Source organism: Ciona intestinalis, chromosome 12, assembly GCF_000224145.3.
Source record: "Ciona intestinalis chromosome 12, KH, whole genome shotgun sequence".
Taxonomy (NCBI): Eukaryota; Metazoa; Chordata; class Ascidiacea; order Phlebobranchia; family Cionidae; genus Ciona; species Ciona intestinalis.
In genome coordinates, this window is record NC_020177.2 from 1,109,691 (window position 1) to 1,137,474 (window position 27,784).

Sequence of the window (27,784 nt, forward strand, 5' to 3'; positions counted from 1 at the left end):
CGTCGAGGGTGGGGCCGTCGAGGGTGAAGCCGTCGAGGGTGGGGCTGTCGAGGGTGGGGCCGTTGAAGGTGAAGCCGTCGAGGGTAGGGCCGTCGAGGGTGGGACCGTCGAAGGTGGGGCCGTCGAAGGTGAAGCCGTCGAGGGTGAAGCCGTCGAGGGTGGGACCGTCGAAGGTGGGGCCGTCGAGGGTGAAGCCGTCGAGGGTGAAGCCGTCGAGGGTGGGACCGTCGAGGTTGGGGCCGTCGAAGGTGGGGCCGTCGAAGGTGGGACTGTAGTTGCGTTCAAAGGACCCGGATGTGGTTCTGTAATATTAACACCAGCTGGCGCCACTCGTCCAAACGCACAAGACGCACAGAACAGAATGACCAGAGCAATTAAACATCTTACACCTTTCATCTGAAACAATAAAACATCATGGACACTTGGTCAAAACATATTCAAAACCTAAAGAATTAGGCCTATACGTCTAAAAGGTTAAACTATCTTGTAGCCTTTTGTTTTTAAATCGTCTAAAAATGTTTTATTGATTTCTGTAATATTTTACATTGTCTTTGTTACGTCACAAAAATAATTATGACTGTCACAGCATCAGCCAACCTTATACGCTTGTTACTCTATTATAGGGGTTATTTCGCGACATGATTCAACAAAAATACTGTGAAACTTTGTCTTTTACTCCGCAAGTACGTAGTTTAATCTGTCCTAGAAGCCATGTTTATTACCAGCATATGTGTCGAACTTTCTGAACTAACTAACAGTATTCGTTATAACCAACTTTTGGCGAGTCGCGTCAAGTCGCGTCGCCAATACAGCAAGGAAAACCTTGCCCGACGCATAATTAGGATTTCACATATTGGCCCGCGATAAAATAAGTTTGGGAACCCCTGGTTTAGTGTGAGTAACCAAGCGTTCTAATCTTATCAGCTTGTCCATTTATACCAATAGAGCATTGAGCCTGTTTGAGTTCTCCAAACGGGTCTTATTGCTTTTAATAAAGAACGAGAACGGTTTTTGCTTCACCATTTATAATGGTAATAAGCCATCAAAGAAATGCGGAGAAAGGTATTTTCGAAGCTTAAACAATAAAATCAAGTCTTTCAATCCACAATAAGAAGTTTCCGAAACCCTTCAAGAAACATTGTAGAAAACTGATAATGACGTTCCTGACATTTCCATAGACACCACTGACGGCTAAATAGGAAAAGACTGTCAGCAGTTTTTAGTCAGTCTCACTTCAACAGTTCACTTCAGGTAAGTTTTAACAGTTCTCAATTTTTCTCTAAGAAATAAACAAAAGGCTAGCGTCAGGAGTTAAAACGTTTTATCTCCAGTCCTAATGAACAATTGTAAACCGTATGAAAGGGATCTATTTTGTTTTGACAATGTTTTTAAAACAGCAATATTGTTATTGCTAAAATTATTTTTGCTCTTTAAGGGTTTCCTTGTTTATATTTGATTATCCGGTGTTGTAACCGGTTGACTACTTGTGTTTGTTTTGACTTGTCTCGCGCATATTTCGCTTAGCTAGTTATTCTCTCCTTTGGGTTTATATTGAAAGCATTTTTTATTAAACCGGTGGTTTTCGCTATTGTAGCTGACGTATTTATATCAAGGCTAAACGCTGCTACCATAGTAATTTGATGGGCGTATTCATTATATAGGTTGTATTGTGTGTAATTTATGGTCATATATAGCTCGCTTGCCAAGTAAACTCCCACGCATCAGCAGTCGGTTCCTCTTTGAATTTAGTTACATCAAAGCGTGAAAATAAATGCAAAAAAAGCGATCACATAATCTTTGTTGCACTTAACATGACTGGTCAGTTTAAGCGAACATTTAATGATAATATTATATGGTTATATGGTCAGAGCCATAGAAATACCGAGTAGTCCAACCCATTGTTACGTAAAACACAAATTGAACGGCAATTTGGGTCCAAAATAACACAGTAGGTATAGGGAAAATGTCAGTTTTTCGGTAAATTACAGAAAAACTTGGGCCTAAAAACAAATTTAAAGGTTGAAAAATGTAAAAAACATGTGTTATTTGTTTTCTGTGTCAAAAAAAGTCAAAAATTAGAATTAGAAGCGATTGATTTGCGACATTTTAGTCATTTAATGCGGCTAAATTTATACATTTTTTCTAAAAAATGTTTGGTAAGGTAAATAGAAGCTGTTTTACACCTTCCCACAATAGGAAAACACAAACAAAACTTAACAAGTTCGTTTAAACCCATTGTCAAAGTCACCACTTTTGCTCTATTTTGGACACACATAGACGGCAGTTGGACTACTCGGTGTTTATACGACTCTGTATAGGGTAAAGCAACTACAATTAAATATTTTTGTTCTTTGCTTATGTAAAATGTATTGATATAGATATCTTAAACAATTTTTTAAATTAAAACTTTAATTTTAGAATGTAAGGCAAAATTTAAAAAAAAAATATGAAAATTATAACTTTGTTCATTCATAAATACAGTACTGTGGGTAAGACATAGTTACGATTAACAGAACATTAACGTTTTATGTGTGTTCACTTCTTTCGGTCGATTATTTACTTAAAAGTAAGGATTTAATTGGCAAAGCATAAAAGTTGCTGTCAGCATCAAATGCCTTCAGCCTGTCATTACCAACACCGTGTTATAAGCGTGGTAACTCAGCTGATGCCGTTTCTCTAATTTTCGTGTTTGAGCACATTTCTCCCACTCCTCCGGAGAAACTCGCTCCTCCAGAAACCTCCGTCCAATCATAGCTCGCCACACTTCTCCCACTCGCATAGAGTTGGCGCCATTTCGGTCATTTTTTTCGCCAATTATTTACTAAAATGCGAGACTTCTTTAATTTCTCTTTTAAGAAACTTTGAAACACGCTCGAAAATCTGAGGTCCGGCTGTATTTTGCAACTTCATTGTTGTTGTTTTGGATTTGAATTGGTTTTCCGTATTAATGATGTAACTTTATATACGCTTGTGTATTGAGTATGTCAGTATAGAGTGCTATGGGGGAGGATGGGACAACTCTAGCACATAATATTTAAATATCCTGATCGTGTTTTAAACAATTGATAACGGTCTACGGAAGTCGTAAGGATATGATTTTATAATTCTGTGAATGTTTTTTGTTTACTACCAAATGGGACGAAAAAGTAGAATGAAAGATGTCCCTCCTTTCCCCGTCCCAACTATATATAAATAGATTCAATACGCAACCGTTTGTTTAATAACTAGGCTTATAATTAATCCAATTTAACCCGTAACCAGCACCCTCGCAGGTATTTCTATTGTAAAATATAAAGTATTTTTTTCACACCACTTAAGTTAGGAACTGTTACTGTTTAATTTAGCACCTTAAACAGAGAGTTCCATTTAGACTGGCCACTGTATATCGTGGTACCAGGACGTAAGCAAGGTGGAACCGTTTACCAGTTCTATGCATAGGGTGTATATTAGTGTCTGAAACCTGTTTACCTGATTTGATATGAAACTATTTAGTAATGTTACAAGGCAGCCAACTGCGATATATTTATCTGATGCTCATTTAGGATTAGCTAGAAGTTGTTGTCAGTTAGGAGCAGTGTCTTAATTAAGATGCGCGGCACAAATGGTGTCGGGTGTTACTATCAAGTGGATCGAACATGGGCCAACACTTTACTTGGATTAGCGTTAATGTAGGTAAAAGTTTGTTTTCCTCTTTATAACCTTTTTTAGTAAAACGTCTAAACGAAAATGATCTTTTTAGACAGTTTAAAAGCCACGTCTTGATTTAACTGAAATGTTATTATAACGTAGAGTGGGGTAAGATAGGACACATTTTCATTCTATTGTCTTGCCTCAGTCGGCAGTAAACATTTAAGAACTTTAAACGAGTTATAAAACCGTATCCCCACGACTCTCGTAGGCCGTTGTTAATTGTTTAAAACACGATCAGGATATTCTTATATTATCTGCTAATGTGTCCCATTTTCCCCACACCACTCTCATATAGTAATAGGATTATCATGGCGTACTTACTTGAGAAATTAAAGCGTTTTGTCCGGACTGGACCACAAGCAGTTTTGGGCAAGCTGTGTATGAGGGGTTGTATATACGGACAAAATGACTGCTTACACATAATGGGCAAAGAATGTTTTAGAAACTTTTTTACACATATTATGACTATCAAGGGCAAAATGTGGATAAGTGTCTTTTTCGTGACTTGTATTTTTTGGACAATTTCTTTTTCCTCACTTTACTCCTGCACGGCGCTTGTATTACTTCGTACAATATTTGTCACAGTTTCGTAGTACAGCTTTTTCAAAAGTGTGTCACCACCGGACAGGTGGGCATGAGTTAGTTGGCGGTACACATAAATGGTTTCGGTACAGATGCCGGTCTGTATCTGTCCTTTATTCGTTTTTTTTTCGCAACGCGTGTAAAGAAGTTTCGATAGCTTTATTGGGCGTTGGCAATTGTATAGACAGCATGCGCAATCGCTCAATAAAGTCGAAAAAATTTTCTAAATGGCGATGCGAAAAGACCAGCCAGAAAATGGTATACGCTCTAAGAGGAGTTAAATGAACAGTAGCTCTGAAATTTCTTAATCTATTCAACATGGCATGATGAGAACGTAATGCAAAAGTATAGCAAAATCAACTTTAAACCTGAAATCCTGTTCCAACCACTGACAAAACTCCGCAATAAACTGATAACCGCAAATTTTATTTCGTGTTTTGTAAAGTCATAAAAAATTAATTTAAATCATTTGCAGTAACGTCATCGGTGTTTGCTACGTCATCAAAATCTGTTACTTCATCATCAAGTTCTTCAAGTTCATGACTTTCCTCTTTATCTGATTCTTAAATAAGATTAATTCTTTAAGTTTAAATTTTATTGAATGAAGGATTGCACCAGTTTTCTGTTTCATATAACTCGTTTCTGCTTATACGAGTTACAACGTATCAACTTTAAAAGCCCAAAAGAATGAAACGGTTCTAACAAAACACTCACAGTTAGAAAGCCCCATATTAGAGACCGTGTGCTGAAACAAATACCGGTAATTGCGCACAGGACACACAAGTCTACAGCAGAAACAGCGGCGAGCGCCTTACACGTATTCTCTTGACTATAGAGCCAAACGCTGTAGATCACTTTATAAACTAAAAAAATTACCTAAGGTATTTTTAATTTTATCCTCGTCGAACCAATTCTCCCCGTGCCATGGAAGTGGAATCCTCCATCTCCAACCCCAACGTCTTCTTCTAGTTGTAGAGGTTGACACGTATATCGTAGGTTGGCCAGGTATCCACGAATTGGGACGGTTCCATATTGAGCTTAGCACCTGGTTGTTGATGGACGTCAACAAGGCAGAGACAAACGATGAACTGGTGCCGACCCATGGCCTGGGGAAAAAAGTGGTTTAGAAATATATTTGAGCAGATGATATTGGTAATTAACGTTAAATGTAACTTGTTTTTTCATCGCGTGGCGCGGGGCATTGGCAGTCGTTATAACACAGATAGTATGTTTCATACACCTCGTGCCAAATTAAGAGTTACCGCGTAGGTAACTTTGTGGGTGATCGTGGGTTATGGATGACAATTTAGACAACTCATTAGTGACAAATTAGTTAGATTCGTTAAGTACCTTACTAAGCTTATACACGCTCACCATGGTAGCATTGAGCCCATGCTGCGGCCAGGGAAGTTTTTTGTCGTTACCTGCGTTTTTGCTGGGCCCATACGTAGGCAAGTGGATGCCGTAGACATGGACTTGAAGGAGGAGCCGTCGAGGGTGGGGCCGTCGATGGTGGGGCCGTCGATGGTGGGGCCGTCGAGGGTGGGACCGTCGAGGGTGGGACCGTCGATGGTGGGACCGTCGAGGGTGGGGCCGTCGAGGGTGGGACCGTCGAGGGTGGGACCGTCGAGGGTGGGGCCGTCGAGGGTGGGACCGTCGACGGTGGGGCCGTCGACGGTGGGACCGTCGAGGGTGGGGCCGTCGAGGGTGGGGCCGTCGAGGGTGGGGCCGTCGACGGTGGGACCGTCGACGGTGGGGCCGTCGAGGGTGGGGCCGTCGAGGGTGGGGCCGTCGAGGGTGGGGCCGTCGACGGTGGGACCGTCGAGGTTGGGGCCGTCGAAGGTGGAACTGTAGTTGCGTTCAAAGGACCCGGATGTGGTTCTGTAATATTAACACCAGCTGGAGCCACTCGTCCAAACGCACAAGACGCACAGAACAGAATGATCAGAGCAATTAAACATCTTACACCTTTCATCTAAAACAATAGAACATCATGGACACTTGGTCAAAACATATTCAAAACCTAAAGAATTAAGCCTATACGTCTAAAGGTTAAACTATCTTGCAGCGTTTTGTTTAGTGTTTCGAATATTATCGGCTTGTCCCTTTATACAAATATAGCATTCGGCCTGTTAGAGTTCTCCAAACGGGTCTTATTGCTTTTAATAAAGAACGAGAACGGTTTTTGCTTCACCATATATAATGGTAATAAGCCATCAAAGAAATGCGGAGAAGGATATTTTGTAGCTTAAACAATAAAATCTAAAGCCTTTCAATCCACAATAAGAAGTTTCCGAAACCCTTTTAAGAAATATTGTAGAAAACTGGTTATGACGTTTCTGACAGTTCAATAGACGCCACTGACGGCTAAATAGGAAAAGACTGTCAGCAGTTTTCTACCAGTCGCACTTAAACAATTCACTTCACGTAAGTTTTAACAGTTCTCAGATATTTCTAAGAAAAAAACAAAAGGCTATAGCGTAAGGAGTTAAAACGTTTTATCCCCAGTCCTAAAGAACTATTGTAAAAGGGATCTATTTTGTTTTGACAATTTTTTTTAAAACAGAAAATTTATTATTGCTGTTTACGCGTTTTCATGTTTATGTTTGTTCATCGTAAACGGTTGATTGCTTGTGTTTATTTTACGTTGTGACTTAAGGAGTTGGCCCATTATAATTGTTTTGACTTGTCTCGCGCATTTTTCGCTTATCGAGTTACTCTGTCCTCAAGGCTAAATGCTGCTACCATAGTAATTTGTTGGCATATTCATTATATATGCATTCTTGCACTTAACATGACTTGTAGTCAGTTTAAGTAAACGTTTTCGCGTGGCGAGGTAACGACAATAACATGGGTGTTCTAGCTGTTACATACATCTCGTGTCTATTTGGTGTTAAATATATACAAGCTAATATGCACAATAACTTTGTATTTATCTCTTTGAAAACAGTAACAAAGAAATATTGATTCAATGTTGATTATACATTTCAGTAATTATAATATTATATGGTTATAGGGTAAAGCAACTACAATTATATATGTTTGTTCTTTGCTTATGTAAAATGTATTGATATAGATATCTTAAACAATTTTTTTAATTAAAACTTGAATTTTATAATGTAAGGCAAAATTAAAAAAAAAAATAATATAAAAAATATAACTTTGTTCATTCATTTAAATTCAGTACTGTGGGTAAGACATAGTTACGATTAACAGAACATTATATCTTTATATTTTCTAATCGTGTTTTTAACAATTTTAGTAATGCTCCTTTTGACTCTCTGTAAAAGAATAAAAACATGGATTATCTTATCCAAACCTAAAATACATTGAAATTAATATTTTGGGTAATTACACAAAAAAACTTAGTATTACCAAATAAATAAAACAGGTGTTTAAATAATCATGCCACTAAAATGACCGGTACATATGTCAAATTCCTGGTATGTTTCAATTTTTAGTCTTATTATGTCATTTTACCGTTTTCTGATTCGATAGTTCACAAAAATGAGAACCAGAATGACTAAAGTAAGAAGTATTATTATTGCGGATTTAACGTATTCTAAACTTGGTTGTGGCAGAGATGAGGAATTCTCTTCGTCTGAAAAGTAAGGAACAAATATTTTGGTGAAAAGGTTCAGTGTTACAAGTGCTTGATTGAATGGGTCTTATTTATCAAGCAAGATGAGGCAACTTTAAAGTCGTTACAACACAGGTGTTCTGTTAGATACACCTTGTGCTCGTTTACGAGTTACCATATATGCAACTTTGTAGAGGATTATTTTTGGGGAGATTTTATATTTTTTAGACAACCTATAAAGCACCACTTCATTGAAATAATTGCTGTTGTGTTTCCTCCCCCCCCCACCCAACAATACGAGCTTCGCTGATCTCAAACCATTTTCCTGAGGCAGCGCTTAATTACCACCATCAAAACAATATAGAAATACTAACCATTAACTGGAAGACATGATCTTCCATCAGCAATAAGTTGGTATCCTTCATTGCATGAACACACAGCTGTATCGTCAACAACATTACAAAGGTGTTCACAAAGTTCAGGCTGCAATACAGTATAATACACTATTTTATTAAACATATTACTAATTTTTTCTTAAAATAGTGAAGCTACTTGAATGAATGTAACTTATTTTATCCTTGCCAGGCCAGAATACGACAGTTGTTATTGGATTTTTTATTTATTTTATGTATGGCTGAAAGTTTACAACCGATTAGTTACCACTGGCTTGGAGCAATTGCCATTAGGTGTCTTGCCCAAGGACAAATACTCTTACAATGGAAGCAGCGATGAGCCTTGAACCCATTACCTCTTGGTTACCGATATATTTTACACCTCGGACTAATTATAAGTTACCCAGTGCGCATTTTTTGATTATGATATTTTAAAAACCTGTTTTGAGGTTTTAAAAGTTGGACAACGTATTAGTGATCACGAGGTTGACATTCGCCCCACAAACTTTAGCCATTGAGCTAATGTACAACATCAAGGTTACATAATTATTAACTAATACATAGCGAAACTGTATCCTTTATACAGTCGTTCACAAAGTTGCATCTGTGATAGCTTCTAAGCAGGCATGAGGTGTATGGAAAAACATGCTTGGTATAACGACTGTTATTGCCCTACCACATTAGTATAAATAATTATTCATTCATAAAAGCTTACCTGATCACATGGTGATATCAGGGTAATTGGGCCAACTGTGTAAACATCTTCAGAAGATTTTAATGTTTCAGTTGCTCGTCTCCTTCTTGTATCTGGACAACTCTATGAAATAAAAAAAGCAAACATTAATAAAAGAAAAAAAAAGAAAACGTTATTTTTGTATTCATTTACAAAAATAGTTTAAAACTTACAGGTTTTGCACATCTCGAAACCGTTGAGTCATAAACTGTTATCCCGCAGTGGAAATATAAAGTGTTGTAATCGTTAAAAAAACGAAAGGCTTTGAACTTCAACTTTAATGCAGATTGATCATTGTAGATAGCATTGTTAGGGGAGTCTTGGGGGCATCTGTAATTAAAAATATGTGAACATTGTTTCAACAAATCTCCAACACGTTAAGTTGAGCACTCTGGCGCAGTTGGTTAGGGCGCCTGCCTCTAACCTATAGGTTATGGGTTCAAGGGTTGTCGCTGCTACAAATGTGGACTATGCGTTCTTGGGCAAGACACTTGGCAATTGCTCCAACCTAGTAGTCACTAATGGGTTGTACAAATTGCCAGCCATATAATAAAATATAAAAAAACATTTACCTAGAAAATTATATTTTTGTAACACGTAAGCTGGCAGGAGGTGTATGAAACAGAACACCTGTGTTATGACGACTATGGTTTTATGACCACGCAAGAATAAAGCACGGTACTGTAGTATTCTATTACGCTTAGTATCGATCACAGCCGATGAATACAGATTCAAATGGTTTATTATGAAGTTACACACTTATTCGGTTACAGTATTTTTAGAATCATAATCTATTGTCATAATTTCATACACGAGGCGATAAGTGTTGCACATTAACAATTTACAATCACTTGATGGCGTTAGCATTAAACCAAAACACTACAGGTACATTTATTCATTCAATCATTTTGAGGATTCTTATGGGATATTTGAACTGCCAGCCACATACTGAAACAAATTCGAACAATCATTCATAAAGTTACAAAAATATTAAAAACTATCGTTGTCTCGCCACACAAGGATGATTAAGTTAAACTCATTCATAAGTAATGGAAAAGATAAGATTTTCAGTTGTTTGGTAAAATTAAAGCTTATTTATCCTCGACATAGCGAAAGTTTTATGGCACGAGTGTTTTTCAAATATTTAAATATCAAATATAATATATTTTAAATTGTAAACAAACCCATGAGATATCATTAAATAGCGAGGTTTCGAGTTTGGATTTTTCTTATTTGTTGCCCAACATTCTGTTGCCTGTAAAAAACATTGTGTTTATTAATGCTAACTTTGCTAAATTTGTTAAATATATATGTCAAGGTATAAGATAGGTGGTGCATTTATGTTCGTTTTAGAGTTTTAACATTGGTGTTTTCTTATACACCAAACACACATGGTGTATTCATATACCTCATGTTCACTGTCGAGTTATAACATTGGTGTTTTCTTATACACCAAACACACATGGTGTATTCATATACCTCATGTTCACTGTCGAGTTATAACATGGGCGTCTTCTTATACACCAGACACACATGGTGTATTCATACACCTCATGCTTACTGTCGAGTTTTAACATGGGTGTCTTCTTATACACCAGACACACATGGTGTATTCATACACCTCATGTTCACTGTCGAGTTATAACATGGGTGTCTTTTTATGCACCAGACACACACCTCATGCTTACTCTCGAGTTATAACATGGATGGCTTCTTATACACCAGGAACACACGGTGTATTAATACACATCATGCTCTGTGTTAAGCTACATCATTTTAAGAAAGTTTTCAAATAAACCAAGACTACAAACTACTGCACACACACTTATATTCACACAGATTGAAACTATTACCTGCAAAACCATATTGTCTCCTTGGTAATCAAGATGAATCTTCATATAAATAAAATCACCTACTCTCAATGTAGGATTGCGTAATAAGTTTTGGTACATAGAGTCACTATACAACCCAGTTATAATATGAAAGTTTCCTGTTTGCATCGAGTTCTTTAGAGGTATTCGTCTAACGAAAAGAAATAAAAAACAAAAGCATTAGAACAGTGGGGTTTTAATGCAAAAATGTTTTTTACCCGAAACAGATATTTCTAACATATATACCTCGCAGGGAGTAAAAAATAGTTTTGAAAACATTTTAAAGCTTCTGCAGACCTATGAACTTTATTACTTCATGTGTTATAACACAGGTGTTCTGTTTTGTACACCTTGTGCTGCTAATGAGTTATAAATTACACATGTGCAACCTTGTGCAAAATTATGAAAATATTTATTTATAAAATTAGTGGCAGCATCAAGCCTTGGCCCCACAGTGTTAATTTGCTGATGAAAATAGAAACATTTTTTTTGAATTTTAACAAAAGTTAAGGAGGCACCAAACTTTCAACTTACATGATATTATGACTTTTTTCCACTTTCATCTCAACACTAGTTTGTAAATTCCTTTGGAAAACGCATTGAAATGTACTTGTTAATATTGTGCCACTGTATTTCATAACTCCTTGTAATGTATAATTTGTGGTGATCGATTCGTTTGACATCTGTATGAAAAATAGAAGCAAAATTTTGAAGGACAAAAAGTTTCTGGGCCAGAACACTACACTGTTTTGCCAAGCATTAATAATTAAGATATGTTCATTCATTCATTCATAATCAAGTAGTATGATAGTTGCAATAAGATTTTATTTTAAATTTTCAAACAAATACTTACAACAGAAACAGCACCACAGCTGTAAGCAGTGGGAATGTTAATTTGAGAAATGTATTCGCCGTTTGATAAGCGTATCATATGGGACTTGCAATGGGTGGACACGGATGTGAGATTTTGATCTGTAGGAGCTATGTAAACTGCATCAGGTTCTATGCCAGCCATTGAAAGATTACATGCCGGGATTCTGGGGTAGCGAAAATATGGTTAGTGAAATGAACGTAGCTTATTTGTCAAGTGACGAGGCAAGGACAGTTCAAACACCTTGTGCCTGCTTACGAGTTTTTTGACAACTGGATTTGGCTTGGACCTATTGACATAAATGTCTTGCCCAAGGTCTAAATTTCATTTAAACGTTTATTTTTTTAGTATGATAGTCAAGATCTTATATAAATTAGTTAAGAGGAGGAAATTAGTAGCAAAACCTCAGTCATTAAAACACACTATGGATGAAAACATAGTAACAAAATAAACTCTTTGAGAAAAAAAACATTGGGCACAAAAGGCAAATATGTCACTTTACAAACCTGACCGAGACAAGATTCAAAGAGCATGAGATAGTGACATCTAGTGATGATTTATCACTCAGTTGTTCAATAGCAAGTGGACTTAACGGCAAAACTGGACAACCAGTTTCATTGTATTCAACTGAAAAGTGAAATTATAGAATGAATGTAACATTATTCTTGGTTGGCGGGGCAACGACAGTTATTATAACTCGGATATTCTGTTTTATACACCTCGTGCTTGCTTACAAGTTACCAGATATATACCTTTAGGAATGATTGTGCTTTTAATTTTTTTCATAGGTTTAATAATTTAAGTATTCTGCACAATAACATGCGCTGCTAAAACTGTAGGGTCGTTGTCTATAATATCTTACGCCTGTATGACAGGAGAAATCCTTTTCTTTGCCCAGCAAAGTTTGAGTTAAAGCGAATATGAAGAGAGTTTGCATCAGTGTGGTAACTTCTGTTATTTTGAATTCCAGAATAACGAAACACTCGGCGGTTATCCTCAAAGAGCTGGAAAAAAATTGGAATTAGTTGAATGTTTATTGAATATTACTATTTGTTGCGTTGTATAACAGCTCTAACAGTTTATAATGTGGGTATTTTTCGTGTGATTGGTTACTGGAGATTTTTTACGCATATGCTGCACAAAAAGGCTATCGTGGCTTACATTACAGTTTTATTCTACATGGGTGAGGTCTTATAACGTGGCAAACCATGATACCTGAGTTTTAAGCCAGAGTTTGCTCTTGTCTTAAGGTTGTTTGAAATTAAAAGTAGATGAATGTGAATGTAACTTTATCCTCATGTGGTCCGAAAAAAGGACAGTAGTTATAACACAGGTGTTCTGTTTCATACACCTCGTGCCCGCATACGAGTTACCACGTGTGTAACTTTGTAGTAAAACACTAACCTGCAAGAAATCGCAGCATGGTTCTGTGTTTAATTCAACCACATTGACAAACAACACACCAGGACGTGACTTGGTTAAATTCCAATTGCAATACAAGAAGTCAGGATACTGGTTTGGGTATTGTGGAGATGTGAGGAATTGTAATGTTGAAGTGGCAACCAAATCCCCGCCACATCTCACTGAAATTGTCACTTGAAAGTTATAACTCAGAAAACAATTAAAAATGCCGCTTACAAGTTACCAGGTACATAACTTTGTGAATGATTGTATTTTTATATTTTTTAAAAAAAAAGCACCCAGGCAATGACATTCACTGCTAAAATTGTGGGGTTGAGACTTGAAGGCAATAGGACATACACCTATACTACTGTGCTGTTAGGTTTATTGCAATTTAAAAGAGATCAGGGTAGAAAAAGTAAGGGGTTCAGTAAGTGCAAATATATCTGTAAAACTTTACAAACTTAACAAAAATCAATGATTTTTTTGGGAAAAATTTGAATTTAAAATTGTTATAAGTTTTTTTCTGATAACTTTTACCTCTACAGCTGCGTCTGTCTGGATTGAGTTCGAAGCCTGACTGACATTGGCAAGTGAACGAGCCAGGTGTGTTGATGCAGTCACCTCCCTCACTAGTTTTGCATATGTCCCAACTTGTACATTCATCAATATCTGTAACAATGTATTGCAATAACTATAATTAATTGCGTGAATCTGGTCTGGTGTTCAAAGAGTTTAACAAAATTCTGTTTGAAGAAGAGACTGACGATGCCATTTAGGCAAAATATTTCTTTTATTTAACAGTTGGTTGGACATAATTTTTGTTGTTACATTCTCTTAGAACCAAATCCTTAATGTGTAGCAATGATAGGATATTGTCATGAAATCAAACTAATATGCACCAGCGTTGGCAAACTGGCTTTTGTTTGATATAAGATTAAGTGTTATATACACATCTTTAAAACCCAGTATATATATATATAAAATACTTTGCTTCTAGTCTGTTAAAATATTTATTTTTTATTAATAAAGAATAGACTCAAACGTATTTTTTTTAAATAAAGGCTTATAAATTATGTATATTTAGCTTCAAGTTTTCTAAAATGACATAAAATTGTTCTTCATATTTACCTGTGCAATTAGTTCCATCATATGTATACCCATTCTTACAATAGCAGTAATAAGATCCTATGGTATTAAAGCACTGCCCAGGGTGTATACAACGTGGTTCATTTGTGGTAAGACATTCATTGATATCTGCAAAGCAATACAGAAACAGAAGATAAAAAATAACTTCTTTAAATGATAGTTTCAATTCATAGATGACAATTCTTAACCACAAACCTTAATTAACAATGATATTGGGCCAAATCTCATTCCTACTAACCCCTAGCTTTTACAGTAGGCAACCTATTACTAAACATTGGCTTGAAGCTATTATCGTTAGGTGTCTTGCCCATGGACATGTATGTTCACAATGGTAGAAGCATTAAGATTTTAACCCAGTAACCTGGTTATAAGTTGAGCACTCCAACAATATTACTAATGGTGCAAACAATTGTTCTTTTGCTTGTTAATATTTTTACTAAATTTTACTTTACCTTCACATGATGTTCCATTACCAGTATATCCACCATCACATACACAAGTGTGGATGCCATGGACCGTTAAACAGCGAGCTTTTTCACTGCATTGTTCAGTACAAGGCCACCAACCTAAGAAAATACTTTAATAACAGTTTTTCTGCACATGAAACTGTATACATAATTGTTTTTCCCAACATGGCCAACACTTCGAACAACATATTAGTAAACACTGGGTTGGGACATTTAGTGTAAAGTGTCTTGCCCAAAAACACGTACGCTCCCACACACAATAGTAGCAGCGCAGCCAGTAAATTTTGGTAACGATGCACGCACTATAGCCACTGTGCTATGGTGCTGGTTCCATGCAGTGTCTTTACCTTGTGCTTGCCACAACCCACCAAAAATGCAACAAATATCCATATTTTTTTCTGAATAAGTTTGCTGCAAACTGTAGAGTATCTTGACCAAGAAAATCAACTTTATTTTAAAACCATTTTAAAACGCACCTCTACAAGATAAAAACCCGTCTCCCACAGTACCAGGATTGCATTCACAACGATATGAGCCGGGTGTGTTGATACATGTCGCATTCGAATGACATATGTTTTGAAGGCACTCGTTATTATCTGAAATAGAATGGTTTGTTGTGTTCATGTATTTTAGTCCAAGGTTTAGGTTTTTAACTTTTCTATGTGTATGAGGTATTATAGCATGTTGGGGGTTTGGAACCAGAGATTTAGGTTAGAGTGGTAATGACGCTCAGCGTGCTACAACCTATTAAGGTTCACTGGAATCAATGTTTATGAAATGTTTTGCTGAGGACATATAGCCCTATCACAAGTTGATCATCGAACCTGGTAGTTTTAATTGAGCCATGGTGCTCGTCAGAAAAAATGGAAAAAATAATAGATACCATTATAAAAGACTTACCCTTGCAAGAATATCCATCTCTGCTAAGTGTATACCCATGTGGACAACTACACGTGAAGGATCCAACAGTTTTAATACAAGTTCCACCAGTTAAAGAGCAATTGGCAGCAACCCCCTGAGGTGAACATTCATCCGAAACTGAAATGGTTTAACAAAGTCACACATAAGGCTTTTTTTTGGGAGGGTTACCACTTAAATATATTATAAAATAATAACATTGGTAACTTTTCAGTATGCAACAAAACACCTGTATTCCACGCTATGCCAGGATGAATATTTGTAAATTATAATAAATTTAATATTGAACTCACAAACCTAATTCATAACTTGCTACAAATCCAGGAAAGGTGTATCTGTTGTTGGTGTAAAATCTTAACAGCAGCCATGCTTGTGTGGATACGTAATATCTTGATATGGAAAAATAAACACCACGTAGATATTCGTATTTCAAACCATCATATATCTGTGTACAATGATATTTAACAACAACATAACATCCTGCCTTGACTTAGAGATAATGGGTTCAAAGGTTGTCGCTGCCACCACCGTGCGTATGTGTGTCAAGACACTTAATGTCCATTTCTACAACTCTGTGGTCACTAATAGGCTGTCCAAATTATCGGCCATACATAAAACCCCCCCAAAAAGGTTCGGGCCACAGTTGCCAATTACTCGTCCCATACACCTTGGGTTTTACTGCATAGACCTTACCGAATATTCAATGTAACTAATTTTGTCGATATATAACTTTTAATGTGTTACAGCAAATATATAATAGTTGTTTTAGAAAATCTTTTACTTACACGAAGAAAGTCACAGCAAGTTTCCGATTTGAAAAAAGTGACTTTAAACTGAACTTGGTATGAAGGATCAGCTGAACTAATGTTCCATTTACATTCCAAGTTGTTGGGGTATACACTTGGGTATAATGGTGAGGTAAGATTCTTTGGAGTGAATGTTGCAGTCAGGTTGCCACCACAAGCAACTGAAAAATGAAAATAAATGAATGTATCTTATTTAACCTTCCTCGGTGGGGCAGTGACAGTCCAGTTCTTAAAAAGTGTTTTGTTCACACATCTTAAGAAAAAACAGATAAGTTAAAGAAAACAGATGAGTTAAAGCGAAAACAGACTAAGTCATAGCGAGCACTAAAAGTAAAAAATAACAGATTTTAAGCTGCTTTGCATAATTGTGCTCTGAAATTATTTCTAGTTTTGAATTAAAAATCATAAAAATAATTAAACATATTTGTCATAGTTATTTTAGAATTGTTTACCTTTACATAACTTCTGATCCATTGTAGGTTGATATCCATCTCTACAGTTACAATAATAAGAACCACGAGTGTTAACACAAGTGCCATGGTTGTATCTTGTGCATTCATATGCCTCACCATTCGTACATTCATTTCTATCTGTATGATACTATGTGTTGGTGCCAGGAATAATATAGTTAAGGTCCTCGGGAAGCCAAACGAACATTGCTTCAATTTGGTTTCATGAATGAATTGTTCAAATTGTTAGCCATAAAGACAAAAAATACTCAAAAAGTTATGTCGTATCTCATAGGCAGGCACGAGGTGTATAAAATAAAACACCTGTGTTAAAACAACTGTCTTTTTCTGACCATATGAGGATAAACAAGTTTCATCTATTCATAATAGCAAACAATCTTTCTTACCAACACATACTGATCCAGTAAGATAATATCCAGGTTTGCAGTTGCAATAATATGAACCGATATTATTCACACATTCTCCACCTTCATTGGTGCCATTGTTGCAATAACTCTGATTGTCTTCATCACATTCATTCACATCTAGCAAGAAAAAAAATTAATTAATTTGTATTGGAAAAAATAACAATTTTTGCACATTCTGCCACTGAAAGAGCATTTTTACAATTATAACTGTACTGACTGCCACACTTTGTGTTGGTGACTTTCATGCAAGCTTGACCTTAAAACATTAAAAGAAGTACGCCAACATAACATAAATAGTTTTTATTTGCACAAGATTTTAATAACTTACAACAAAAAAAGTGCATTTTATAAATACCCTATTATGGCAGTCATTGTATGTTATGACACAATTACAAATAAATTGTTTAAAATTTTACCGGTGCAGTTATGTCCATTCCCAGAAAACCCTTGATTGCAAACACACACAAACTGATTTAAAGAGTTTAAGCATTGAGCATTTATATCACATGATGAAGTACCATTGCAAGGTAATGAACCAGATGCGTCTAAACAATTGAAGATGTAAATTTTGTTTTTAAATTGAAGTGGGATAGGACACAGTTTTTCTTAATCGTTTTTTTCTCACATGATGTGTTTATACACCTTATGCTCACTGTCATGTTATAACATAAGTATCTTCTTATACACCAGACACACATGGTGTATTCATACACCTCATGCTCACTGTCGAGTTATAACATCGGTGTCTTCTTATAGCCAATAGACCCAGAACACGATATTTTTACCTCTGCAATTGTAGCCATCTCCCACATATGATGGCTTACACATACAAGCATATGAGCCTTGCGAGTTAATGCATTCGGCATCTTTGTGGCAAACGGAGGTTCCAGAACATTCATCTATGTCTAGATTAGAGAAAATTTAGTTGTTTATTATTTGTGTATAGAATATATTGTACGGCAACGTGGATGTAATACACAGGTGTCAAATTGCACGCCACAGAAAATTGCTTTATACACCTTGTGATTTTGTGGCGATAATGTATCCAGCCCAAGACATAAACGGCCACAATAATAGTATAGAACTATTACTACTTTCCCTGTGTTTATAAAGGTTTTGTGCCCATCACTATATAGTATCAGTTTTTACAATAAGCCCAAGAATAAGACAAACACATCACCTATGCATTCCTTGCTTTGGTTCACCGACGTATACCCACTATTGCATCTACAGCGATATGAATCGACTTCATTCTCGCAAGTACCAGCAGGAGAATGGCATTTCATGGCAGCTTGGGTGTGGCACAAATTCGAAACTAAATATAATTTAACGTTTAAAAATAAATCAAAGTGAAAACATTTTTAATTTTTTTTAAGTGATTTAATTATACCCACAAATTTAGGTTTTCTAATGTTGTTGTATACACCTCATTCTCACTACTGGGCATAACATAATAATAAAAATAGCTGTTCCAGTAAAAACATTCTTATTACACCAATGCTCTATCTGCTGTCATTGCATGTCTCCTGTATGTAGGACCAAATGTTGGTGTAATAACCAAAATTACCAAAACAGCTGTTTCTAACATTGCAAAATCAGTTGTTATTTAATTTCCACAATTACAAAAGAGTTAAATTTTCTGAATCTGTTCGTTTCACAACAAACTTCAAAAACTTATAATTTTTTACACAGCATATGCTGGCACTTTTAAAAATTTCAATAAAATGCAAATTATTCCTTAAAAAATATTTAGTAATAATTTTACATTAGGGTATATAAAAAAATTAGGTTATATAAAAAAATATTTAATGAACAAACCTAAACTGTAAGTTGCAACAAAACCTTTCCTTCGAACTGACCCATCAGAATAGAAATGAGCATTCAGTGAACCATTGAAGGACGTGTGTCGAACATTTCTTAAGCTCCCTCGTAACTTATAATCACCAATTCCACTACCATTCGATAACTATAAAAGAAAAAAAAGGATTTTAAATTTATTCTCTTTCTTTGTTTATTCCTGCATTAAAAAAATCGATTATTACACACACTTTGTCCGCCCCGTGACAAAGTGGTTTGCGCGCCTGCCTGTATCCAATATTTCTAATATGAAATATATATAATAGGATATAGGAAATATATTTTAAAAAATGAAGGAACTGTATATAGAAAATATAAAATACTCAATATCTGTACTTACCTGTAAATAATCACAACACGATTCTGTTTCCAATTCAACAACAGTAAGTTGAACTTGATATTGAGGAGAAGGGGAAGTTATATTCCAAATACATTCAGCATTATTTGGATATTGGGATGGATAAAATGGACTTGTAATATTTTGAGCCACCATGCTCGCTGTCAAGTTGCCACCACATTTCACTTAAAATTAGAAAAAAAATGTTAACACCTTTTTGCGGCAAAGTATATTTGGTGAACAAATTAACATTTTTAATAAATGTTTTTGACTGACAATTTAGAAAACTAGTAAAAAACCACTACCAAGTATCTTGTCTAAAGACACTTATGTCCAGAATGGCAGCGATGAGCCTTAAGCCTATAATCTTTATCCTATGCCCTTGAACCTGCTAGAGTTTAAATATATTATCATCTGGATAAAATGTTCAAATAACTAACCAGTGCAAGATTTTCTATCACTTGTTTGTCTATATCCGACACTACAGTTACAATAATATGATCCGTGGGTGTTAACACAAGTGCCATGGTGGTAACTTGTGCATTGATAAGCTGTTCCTTGCCTGCATTCATTGACATCTGAAATAGTATTTTTAAATGAATAAATGTGTTTTATTCATGCTTGGGTACAGAAAACGATAGTCTTTATAAGTCAACAAACATAAACTGCCTGGGGGTAAGGACTAGGGTTAATGTACCCAACCTGTCAAAAATCCAAGGTTTAGTACCCTACCCACATAATAAAGAATTGTGATCAAAGAAAATAAATAAAACTTAGCATACCAATGCATTCGCCATTTGATAATTTGTATCCATTGCTACATCTGCAGTAATAGGAGCCCCATGTATTAATACAGTAACCGCCGAATTCAGGAAGGCACCTTTTTTCTTTGGTGGTGCTGCACTCATTAATAGCTGTTAAAAATAAAAAGTTTGACTTATTTAAAACAACTATTACTTAGTTACCACTGGATACGTGTAATTGCCATTAAGTGTCTTGCTTAGCAAAGGTATAAACATCAAGCATTGATTCAGTAACCTTAAAGATAGACCTAACCAGACTACGTTGTATAAAACAATCATCTACAAAGTTCTTTCTTTGGTTCCCTGTTACCCTGCATGGGATGTTTACTTTTGAAATATATATTGCTGATAAATTCACAATAGCGGAACCTTATGTGTAACTTAAACATTCTTACTTTGGCATCGGTGTCCATTGCCCTGGTACCCCTCAACACATAAGCACAATGATTGATCACTTATATTCGCACACCGCGCATAATGATGGCATCTATACACTTGATTTACATAACATGGCAACGCTTCTGATATGTCTGTGATAAATTTGTAAATAAATATTAGAAAGCTTGACCAAAAAAAAAATTAAGACAGTTAAGACAATCCATTAATAATCATTGGGTTAAAGCAAATGCTGTTAAGTATCTTGCCCAAAAGACACAACATGTCCACAATGGAAGCAACAACGAGTCTTGAACCTGTAATCTCTGGGCTAGAAGCAGATGCACCAATAACTACTGTGCTGAACTACAAGGGTTTAATTAATATAAAGTATGTTATAAAGAATTTAATGGTGTGGCGAATATGCATATTTCTTCCAACAAATTGTAAATATGTTTTTAACTGTAAGCGTGTTTTAACTGTTGTTTTGTCACTATTTCCTGTCTTTTCGTTTAAAATATTTCTAAATCTTCGCTACCGTAATCGAAGAGACAAATAAAGTTATTATTATTATTAATAATACAGGCAGTGACTTAGCCACTTAATATTTAATATTATTTTAATAAAAATAAATTTAATTTTAACATCAATATATTATTTCTTACTTTTACAAGGAGTAATCCCACTGCCGTATGTTCCATTTGGGCATTTACAATAAAAAGAACCAGGCGTGTTGATACATACAGATGAATTGTGGCAAGGGTTGTATGTATTGCATTCATTTATATCTGAAATATTAAACATTTAACACAGTTTCGTGTTTTGTTAGAAAATAAGAAATTGGCTGCAAAAACAGAATTATGTATTGGACCAGGCATATTGTAATTACTTTTGGGTTCTCTGGTAAAAAATCGTTAATTTTATTCCAACACTCTGCCTGCTATACCGTAAGACTATACGCTAATAAAAGTACAAATTAAAACATAAATCATATTAACTTTTACAATAACATCCAAAAGGATTTGTGAACCACTTTAGTAGGTGACCCAACCAAAAATGTTGTTTTCCTTTTTGTTCACAAATCAGGAAGAAAAAACTAACATTTCTGCTGCTAATTGCCCTTTTTTTATTTTAATTAATTCGATTTTTTCTACTGTATTTGAACAGATAAATAACATAAATGTTATAACATAAGATAATTAACATATTTTTATATTTATCCCCGTAAAAACGACAGAGAAGCATATATCATTTACAAAAAAAGAAAAGTAAATTAACAGCAAAAAGGGAGTCATTGAAACACGCTATGAATAAATTATGTGGGAAATAGCTAAATTAAAGCATAGCTGTTGCACCCATGTTGTGCTGGTTAAATAATGTCCAATACGAAAACCAACCTGTGCAAGTTAGGTTTTTATTGGTGATAAAACCACTTGGACAGTAACAATAAAATGAGTCGAATGTGTTGACGCATCTTCCACCACTGATCTCACATTTGGACTTGAAATCTGCTGGACATTTATCTCGCACTGAAAAAAAATGGTGATATTTTTAGCTATACATTTATTTTATACAGTCTATTTGAGAAAATCGATAAATACACTCCAAAACCTGTAACTTTGTTTATACATAAGTTTCACACAAAAGTTACCACTTTAAAACATATATATTATCATACACATTCAGTTGTAGCTTAACACTGACACCTTAAATTATTACCTTAGAATTTTCTTAGAATTAGTATTTGTACATTCAGACTCATACACTTTCAATTCTACATACCTAAAACATAAGATGCAACAAATCCAGAATTTGTTACAGAACCATCTGCATAGAACTTGGCGTTTAATTTCTTATCTGCTGAAATAAAAGTTGTGTTTCCACCACCTAAGTTTCCTTTCATACGATGGGTTCCGGTTCCATTTTCTACCTGAAGTGAAAAAGTAGAGTTTAAGCAAATGTAAAGGTTACCAAATAAGAAGTTAAATTTCTTTTGGCCAGGGAAGAATGAAAGCTACATTTTTAATTGTACTTCTGTTACAGCTACATAATATTTCTCTTAATGGAAAATCTGTCAAAAAAAACAAATGGATTCACAGAAATATTTCGGTAAGAAAGGTAAAGTGATCGGAATAACGACTGGCATTTTTTTAGCATGATTCGTGAGAATGGATTATTTTGGTTGATTGTTACGTTATGGGTATATAGAGCCAATACATATGGTATGCAATAAAATCTTCATGTAATAAATCTAAGTTGCCATATAATGGTGTATGTCGTAAAGTGTCTTGTACAAGGACACATACACCAACAGTGATGACCATAAACCCATGTATATGACTGTGTAAACCCCCCTCCCCTTTAGTTTAGGCTACAGGCAGGTGCACTACTTTGCCACAGCACCAGGCTGTTTGGCAGCAACAGTAGGAATGATTATATTTAATAAGGCAATGACTTATTTAAATATCTGTACTTACTTGTAAGTAATCACAACACGATTCTGTTTCCAATTCAACAACAGTAAGTTGAACTTGATATTGAGGAGAAGGAGAAGTTATATTCCAAATACATTCAGCATTATTTGGATATTGGGATGGATAAAATGGACTTGTAATATTTTGAGCAACCATGCTCGCTGTCAAGTTGCCACCACATATCACTTGAAATGTAAGAAAACGTTTTGACAAGAACACATGATATTTTTGATAGTTGTTTACAGTTTTACACACACTTAACGCAATTTGTGGGTAATTGGTTTTTAGACTTTTTGATATATTTTTTGTATATGACTGGTAACTTAGTCAACTTATAAGGAACTACTGGTTTGGAGCGATGGTAACTCAAGTACGTAACATAAATGTAGCAACCAGTGAAACCTGTCATTGTTAAATTTAACATTTGATAATCTTGATGGAAATAATCTTTAAAACTGCCTAAAAGTATTTCTACAAAACCAAAAAACGTAAACATATTTTTCAATAATATACATAGTCTTTAATATATATTTTTATTTACCTCTGCAAGATTTTCTATCACTTGTTTGTCTATATCCGACACTACAGTTACAATAATATGATCCATAGGTGTTAACACAAGTGCCATGGTGGTAACTTGTGCATTGATAAGCTGTTCCTTGCCTGCATTCATTGACATCTGAAATAAATAAATAAATTAACCTATCTTACCGTGGTGGACAAAAAAAAAACGCAGGAATTCGCAAATAGAAATTAACACACGCTTAGTAACTTAACATAACAATAAAAGAAAAATATTTAGTTATAATTAAATAATCCATCACAGCAGTGTATATGTACCTACCAGCGCATTGACCATTATCAAGCCTATAACCATTATTACATCGACATGTATAAGACCCATAAGAATTAATGCATCTTCCGCCGTAAGTAGTGTTACATTGTTTCTCTTTGGTGAATTCACATTCGTTCACATCTAAAAATTTAAAATAACTTACACAATTTTTTGAAAGTTAAATATTATTTATAAATAAACTTTATTTTCCAAACCTGGTTCAAAGAAATCTGTCTGTGGGACTCGTAAAAGCAAATTTATAACTTAATAATACAATAAAACAAACAGAGTTATAAACCCTATGTATAAAAAATAAAAAAGCTCCAAAAAAATTCCCTAAAGTAACATACATGGTAACTGGGAAGCTGGCCGAACTAGAAAAAAAAAAAAATTAGAATACCTTGACATTGATGTCCATTGCCATAGAATCCAGTTCTGCACCAACAAACAGACTGGCCACTTATGTTGGTACAACTTGCATAGTAATTGCATCTATAAGAACCTCTAACATAGCAAGGCAATGCTTCTGATATGTCTGGGTTAAAAAAAATCGATGTAAAATAATGTTAACAATATAATTAACTCTAAATCAGGGTAAAATGTCGAATGTAACCAATTTTATGTGTACCTAATAACTGAAAACCCCATTCGGAACCACTGAGTAGCAGCAAAAGTGTCTTGCTCAAAAACACATACGCCCACAATGGTAGCATTGGAGAACCTTGAACCCATTACCTCTGGGTTACAAAGTAATCACTTTCCCATGTCACTGGACAAATTTGCAAATGCAATATACTTTAGCTCTGTCTGTTTGCATCTTTGCTTAACAGCAGAACAGAAAGTTGTTTCATGCCGAAACTTGAGTGCTATGTCATAAGTTGTCACCCATTTTTAAAAATTTGTGGTTAAAGGCACCTGAGGCACTTCTAACATTATGCCTATGTATTTTTTTATATTAACCTGAAATGTCCAAAAAGAAAGCAGGGAAAGTCAACTTACTTCTACAAGGCAGAATACCAGTTCCATATAATCCGGGTGGGCACCTGCATTGAAATGAGCCATGCGTGTTGAAACAGCGGGCACTGGAGTGACATGGGTTGTTCACTGTGCACTCATTTATATCTACAATGATTCAATTCGTAAATGATACAAACATTGTAGGAGAAATGGCAATAATAAACACTACAGCAATCAGAAGTATTCCAAATACTACCCCCTTTTACTCAATGAAAGAATTGTGGCAGCTTTAACTTCCAGCTTTACTCAATTTGAAAGCATGAATGTTTAAAATACCTGTACAACTGCCATCTGTTTCCAGCATACCAGTTGGGCATTTACAGATAAAAGATCCAACACCATTATGACATTTGCCGCCACTTGTTGGACAGTTTGAAGCAGCTCCTGACAAGCATTGGTCCAACACTACAAAATAAATCAAACCAAAAACTGAATTTACAATTAAAAATATTTTAAATCTTAAATTAAACCAGGGGCCTAACTATTTAAAACAATACAGTACATATGTTAGGAATACTAAATTATGGACATATGTTAAAAACACTAAAAAAACTAACAGTTAGTTACCTAAAAGGTGACATATATGGTAACTTGTCAGCTGTAACAAAATATATGAACTAATAATAATAATCATAATGACTTTATTTGTCTCTTCGATTACGGAAGCGAAGATTTAAAAATATTTTAAACGAAAAGACAGGATATAGTGACCAAACAACTGTTGTAAAAACACGGTTACAGTTAAAAACCTATTTACATTTAGTTGGAAGAAAATAAGCATGGTCAGCACACATAACGGACAAACAAGCCAATTATTTTAATTAAGTTAAACTTGGGTCCTGATGGAAAATCAAACCCCAAAAAGAAATTCCACCAATATTTCACAGTGAATAGTTTCAGGGGCACATTTGTAAATTGCAGAAGGAGGTGCATTACAGTAATACACAAGAAATTAATACTTAAATAAACATCCTACCCAGTTTATACGATCCAATGAAACCGGAACGACTAACAGAGCTGTCGCTGTAAAAGTAAAGATGAAGTGATTGGTTTGACGAAACAAATGTTTGTGTTCGATTTGTCAGACTTCCCTGTAATTTCACGAGTTCGTTCTCTGTGCCGTTGTTGATCTGTTTTAAAAAGGGTAAACATAGTTAAATGTTACTTATTCAGAATTTGTAAAAAACAAATACTCTGTTCTCTTACACTATGACTTATGAGTTACCATGTTTGTAACTTTGTTGGTATTTTTATTTATTTATTATTTCGCTGGGCCAGAGGCAAGTGCTTTATCCACTGTGACGCAAGATATATTAAAATTAATGCACAAACTGTTACTGTCTGTAACCCATGGCCATAAATACAATGAATTAATGGAATGAGTATTAAAATAGTGAGGTTTAAATATTTTATTGTGGATGTTTTGGAAGAAGTAGAGCAGCAAGAAAAATAACTAGAGTGTTACATTAGTTTTTTATATTTTGTTCTAAAATATTTTGGGCAGATTCTCTGTGATTTTATGCTAGTGTTATAAATTTTTTTTGTTAATCCAGAATTAAAGTACCTGAAGATAATCACAGCAAGTTTCCGTCTCAAAAGTTTTTAAAGTCAGTTGAACTTGGTAGCGAGGATTATTTGAAATTAAATTCCACCAACAGCTAGAACTATGAGGGTACAAGTTGGGATAATTTGGTGAAGAGATATTAACAGGGGTGTGAGTAGCATTTAGGAGCACATTGCATATTCCTGGAGCTGAAAAATATGCAAAAATATAAGTTACATACGAACATAAATAGAAAACTAACAATTTAGTTTGTCAACAGAAGTGCTAATTAGTGTTGTAGTGTTTTGAATGAATGAATGTAACTTATTTGTTCTGACGATACGGGCAACGATAGTCAGTGTAACACGAGTGTTCTGTTTATTACACTTCATGCCAGCTTACGAGCTAACTTGAATGTAACTTTGTGGGTGATTTTTTTGAGGGCCAGGGAGGGGGGGGGGGGAGTAATGTATGGCTGACGATCTAGACAACTCATAAGAGACAACTAAGTTGGAGCACTTGCAAGTTAAGTGTCTTGCCCAAGGACAAATATTATTTTGAAAGAGAAAAGATAGGTTAATAAGTAAACTACTAGACTAAATTGAAACTTAACTATGTGGTTGTTTCTATGTGTTCAATACTTAGAGCATGCGGCAATAACAAAACAGTAACATAAAACTTACCAGTTGTCGTTGCGGTAAAATTGTTTTGTCCAAAACCTTTAAAATAAAAAGTAAATAAAAGAGTATCTATTTACTTATTTCTAGTTACATTCGTTATAGGGAAATCCCCACAGGCGAAAAATTACCTGACGTAATCAAGAACTGTGACGTTGCAATAAAAACAATCAGCGCTGTCAGCCAAGTCATATTTTAAACAAAATCGACCTTTTAAACATCCAAAAAATATTTTTTAAGGCTGCTGCTAGGATTAACTAACGCTATCTTTCTTAAGTTTAATCTCTTCAAGTTAAAAAAGAACTCGAAACAATTACTGTAACAAAAGACTTAGCAGTTCCAGTTAAATACAGACCATGTACCGCCTCAACTGTTTATAAATAGATTACGAACACAACAGGTAGTTGGTTTTAAATAGAATTTCGCGTTACATTGTATAAACATTGAGCTGACAAACAACATCCGCGTGTTGACTACTTCTTATTGTTCATACTGTGATTCAAAACACCTGGGATGATGCGCCTTATTT

The 27,784-nt window shown here is 35.1% G+C and overlaps 2 protein-coding genes and 3 long non-coding RNA genes across 7 annotated transcripts in view; 4 read left to right on the forward strand and 1 right to left on the reverse strand.

The window, feature by feature from the left end:
• The window catches only part of LOC113474765, a 2,830-nt gene extending 2,737 nt beyond the window's left edge, over positions 1 to 93 (forward strand). The window contains exon 3 of the long non-coding RNA XR_003396450.1: positions 8 to 93. This is a non-coding gene — a long non-coding RNA (uncharacterized LOC113474765). The remainder of the gene's footprint in view (positions 1 to 7) is intronic.
• The window catches only part of LOC108949985, a 436,537-nt gene that overhangs the window by 254,842 nt on the left and 153,911 nt on the right, over positions 1 to 27,784 (forward strand). The gene's annotated exons all lie outside the window — the stretch shown is intronic.
• LOC104266287 lies at positions 3,530 to 4,891 on the forward strand. Its single transcript, XR_717485.3, has 2 exons — positions 3,530 to 3,668; positions 4,748 to 4,891. It is a non-coding gene; the product is annotated as an uncharacterized LOC104266287 (long non-coding RNA).
• Positions 4,678 to 27,612, reverse strand: LOC101242491 (fibrillin-1-like). Of its 3 annotated transcripts, XM_004226673.4 has the most exons (43): positions 27,387 to 27,612; positions 27,262 to 27,297; positions 26,600 to 26,787; positions 26,012 to 26,165; positions 25,312 to 25,440; positions 25,018 to 25,140; positions 24,419 to 24,553; positions 24,028 to 24,159; positions 23,725 to 23,862; positions 23,187 to 23,368; positions 22,492 to 22,639; positions 22,107 to 22,238; positions 21,375 to 21,497; positions 20,730 to 20,864; positions 20,314 to 20,445; positions 19,972 to 20,109; positions 19,535 to 19,716; positions 19,156 to 19,303; positions 18,518 to 18,652; positions 18,123 to 18,242; positions 17,754 to 17,882; positions 17,317 to 17,454; positions 16,913 to 17,050; positions 16,440 to 16,621; positions 15,952 to 16,099; positions 15,637 to 15,774; positions 15,213 to 15,332; positions 14,722 to 14,835; positions 14,252 to 14,377; positions 13,661 to 13,792; positions 13,124 to 13,302; positions 12,582 to 12,723; positions 12,226 to 12,346; positions 11,702 to 11,885; positions 11,383 to 11,531; positions 10,831 to 10,999; positions 10,162 to 10,232; positions 9,151 to 9,307; positions 8,960 to 9,061; positions 8,227 to 8,335; positions 5,697 to 7,873; positions 5,149 to 5,378; positions 4,678 to 4,834 (listed from the first exon to the last, which is right to left on the reverse strand). In XM_004226673.4, the coding sequence occupies exons 1-41, from the start codon at positions 27,445 to 27,447 to the stop codon at positions 7,749 to 7,751; spliced, it is 5,544 nt and encodes a 1,847-aa protein (XP_004226721.3). In that variant the 5' UTR covers positions 27,448 to 27,612; the 3' UTR covers positions 4,678 to 4,834; positions 5,149 to 5,378; positions 5,697 to 7,748. The 3 variants fall into 3 exon arrangements, with proteins under 3 accessions (XP_004226721.3, XP_026692908.1, XP_026692909.1); XM_026837107.1 differs by lacking the exons at positions 20,314 to 20,445; positions 20,730 to 20,864; positions 21,375 to 21,497; ... (2 more) ...; positions 23,187 to 23,368; positions 23,725 to 23,862; XM_026837108.1 differs by lacking the exons at positions 19,535 to 19,716; positions 19,972 to 20,109; positions 20,314 to 20,445; ... (2 more) ...; positions 22,107 to 22,238; positions 22,492 to 22,639.
• LOC113474767 lies at positions 13,257 to 13,833 on the forward strand. The gene is made up of 2 exons (XR_003396452.1): positions 13,257 to 13,367; positions 13,669 to 13,833. It is a non-coding gene; the product is annotated as an uncharacterized LOC113474767 (long non-coding RNA).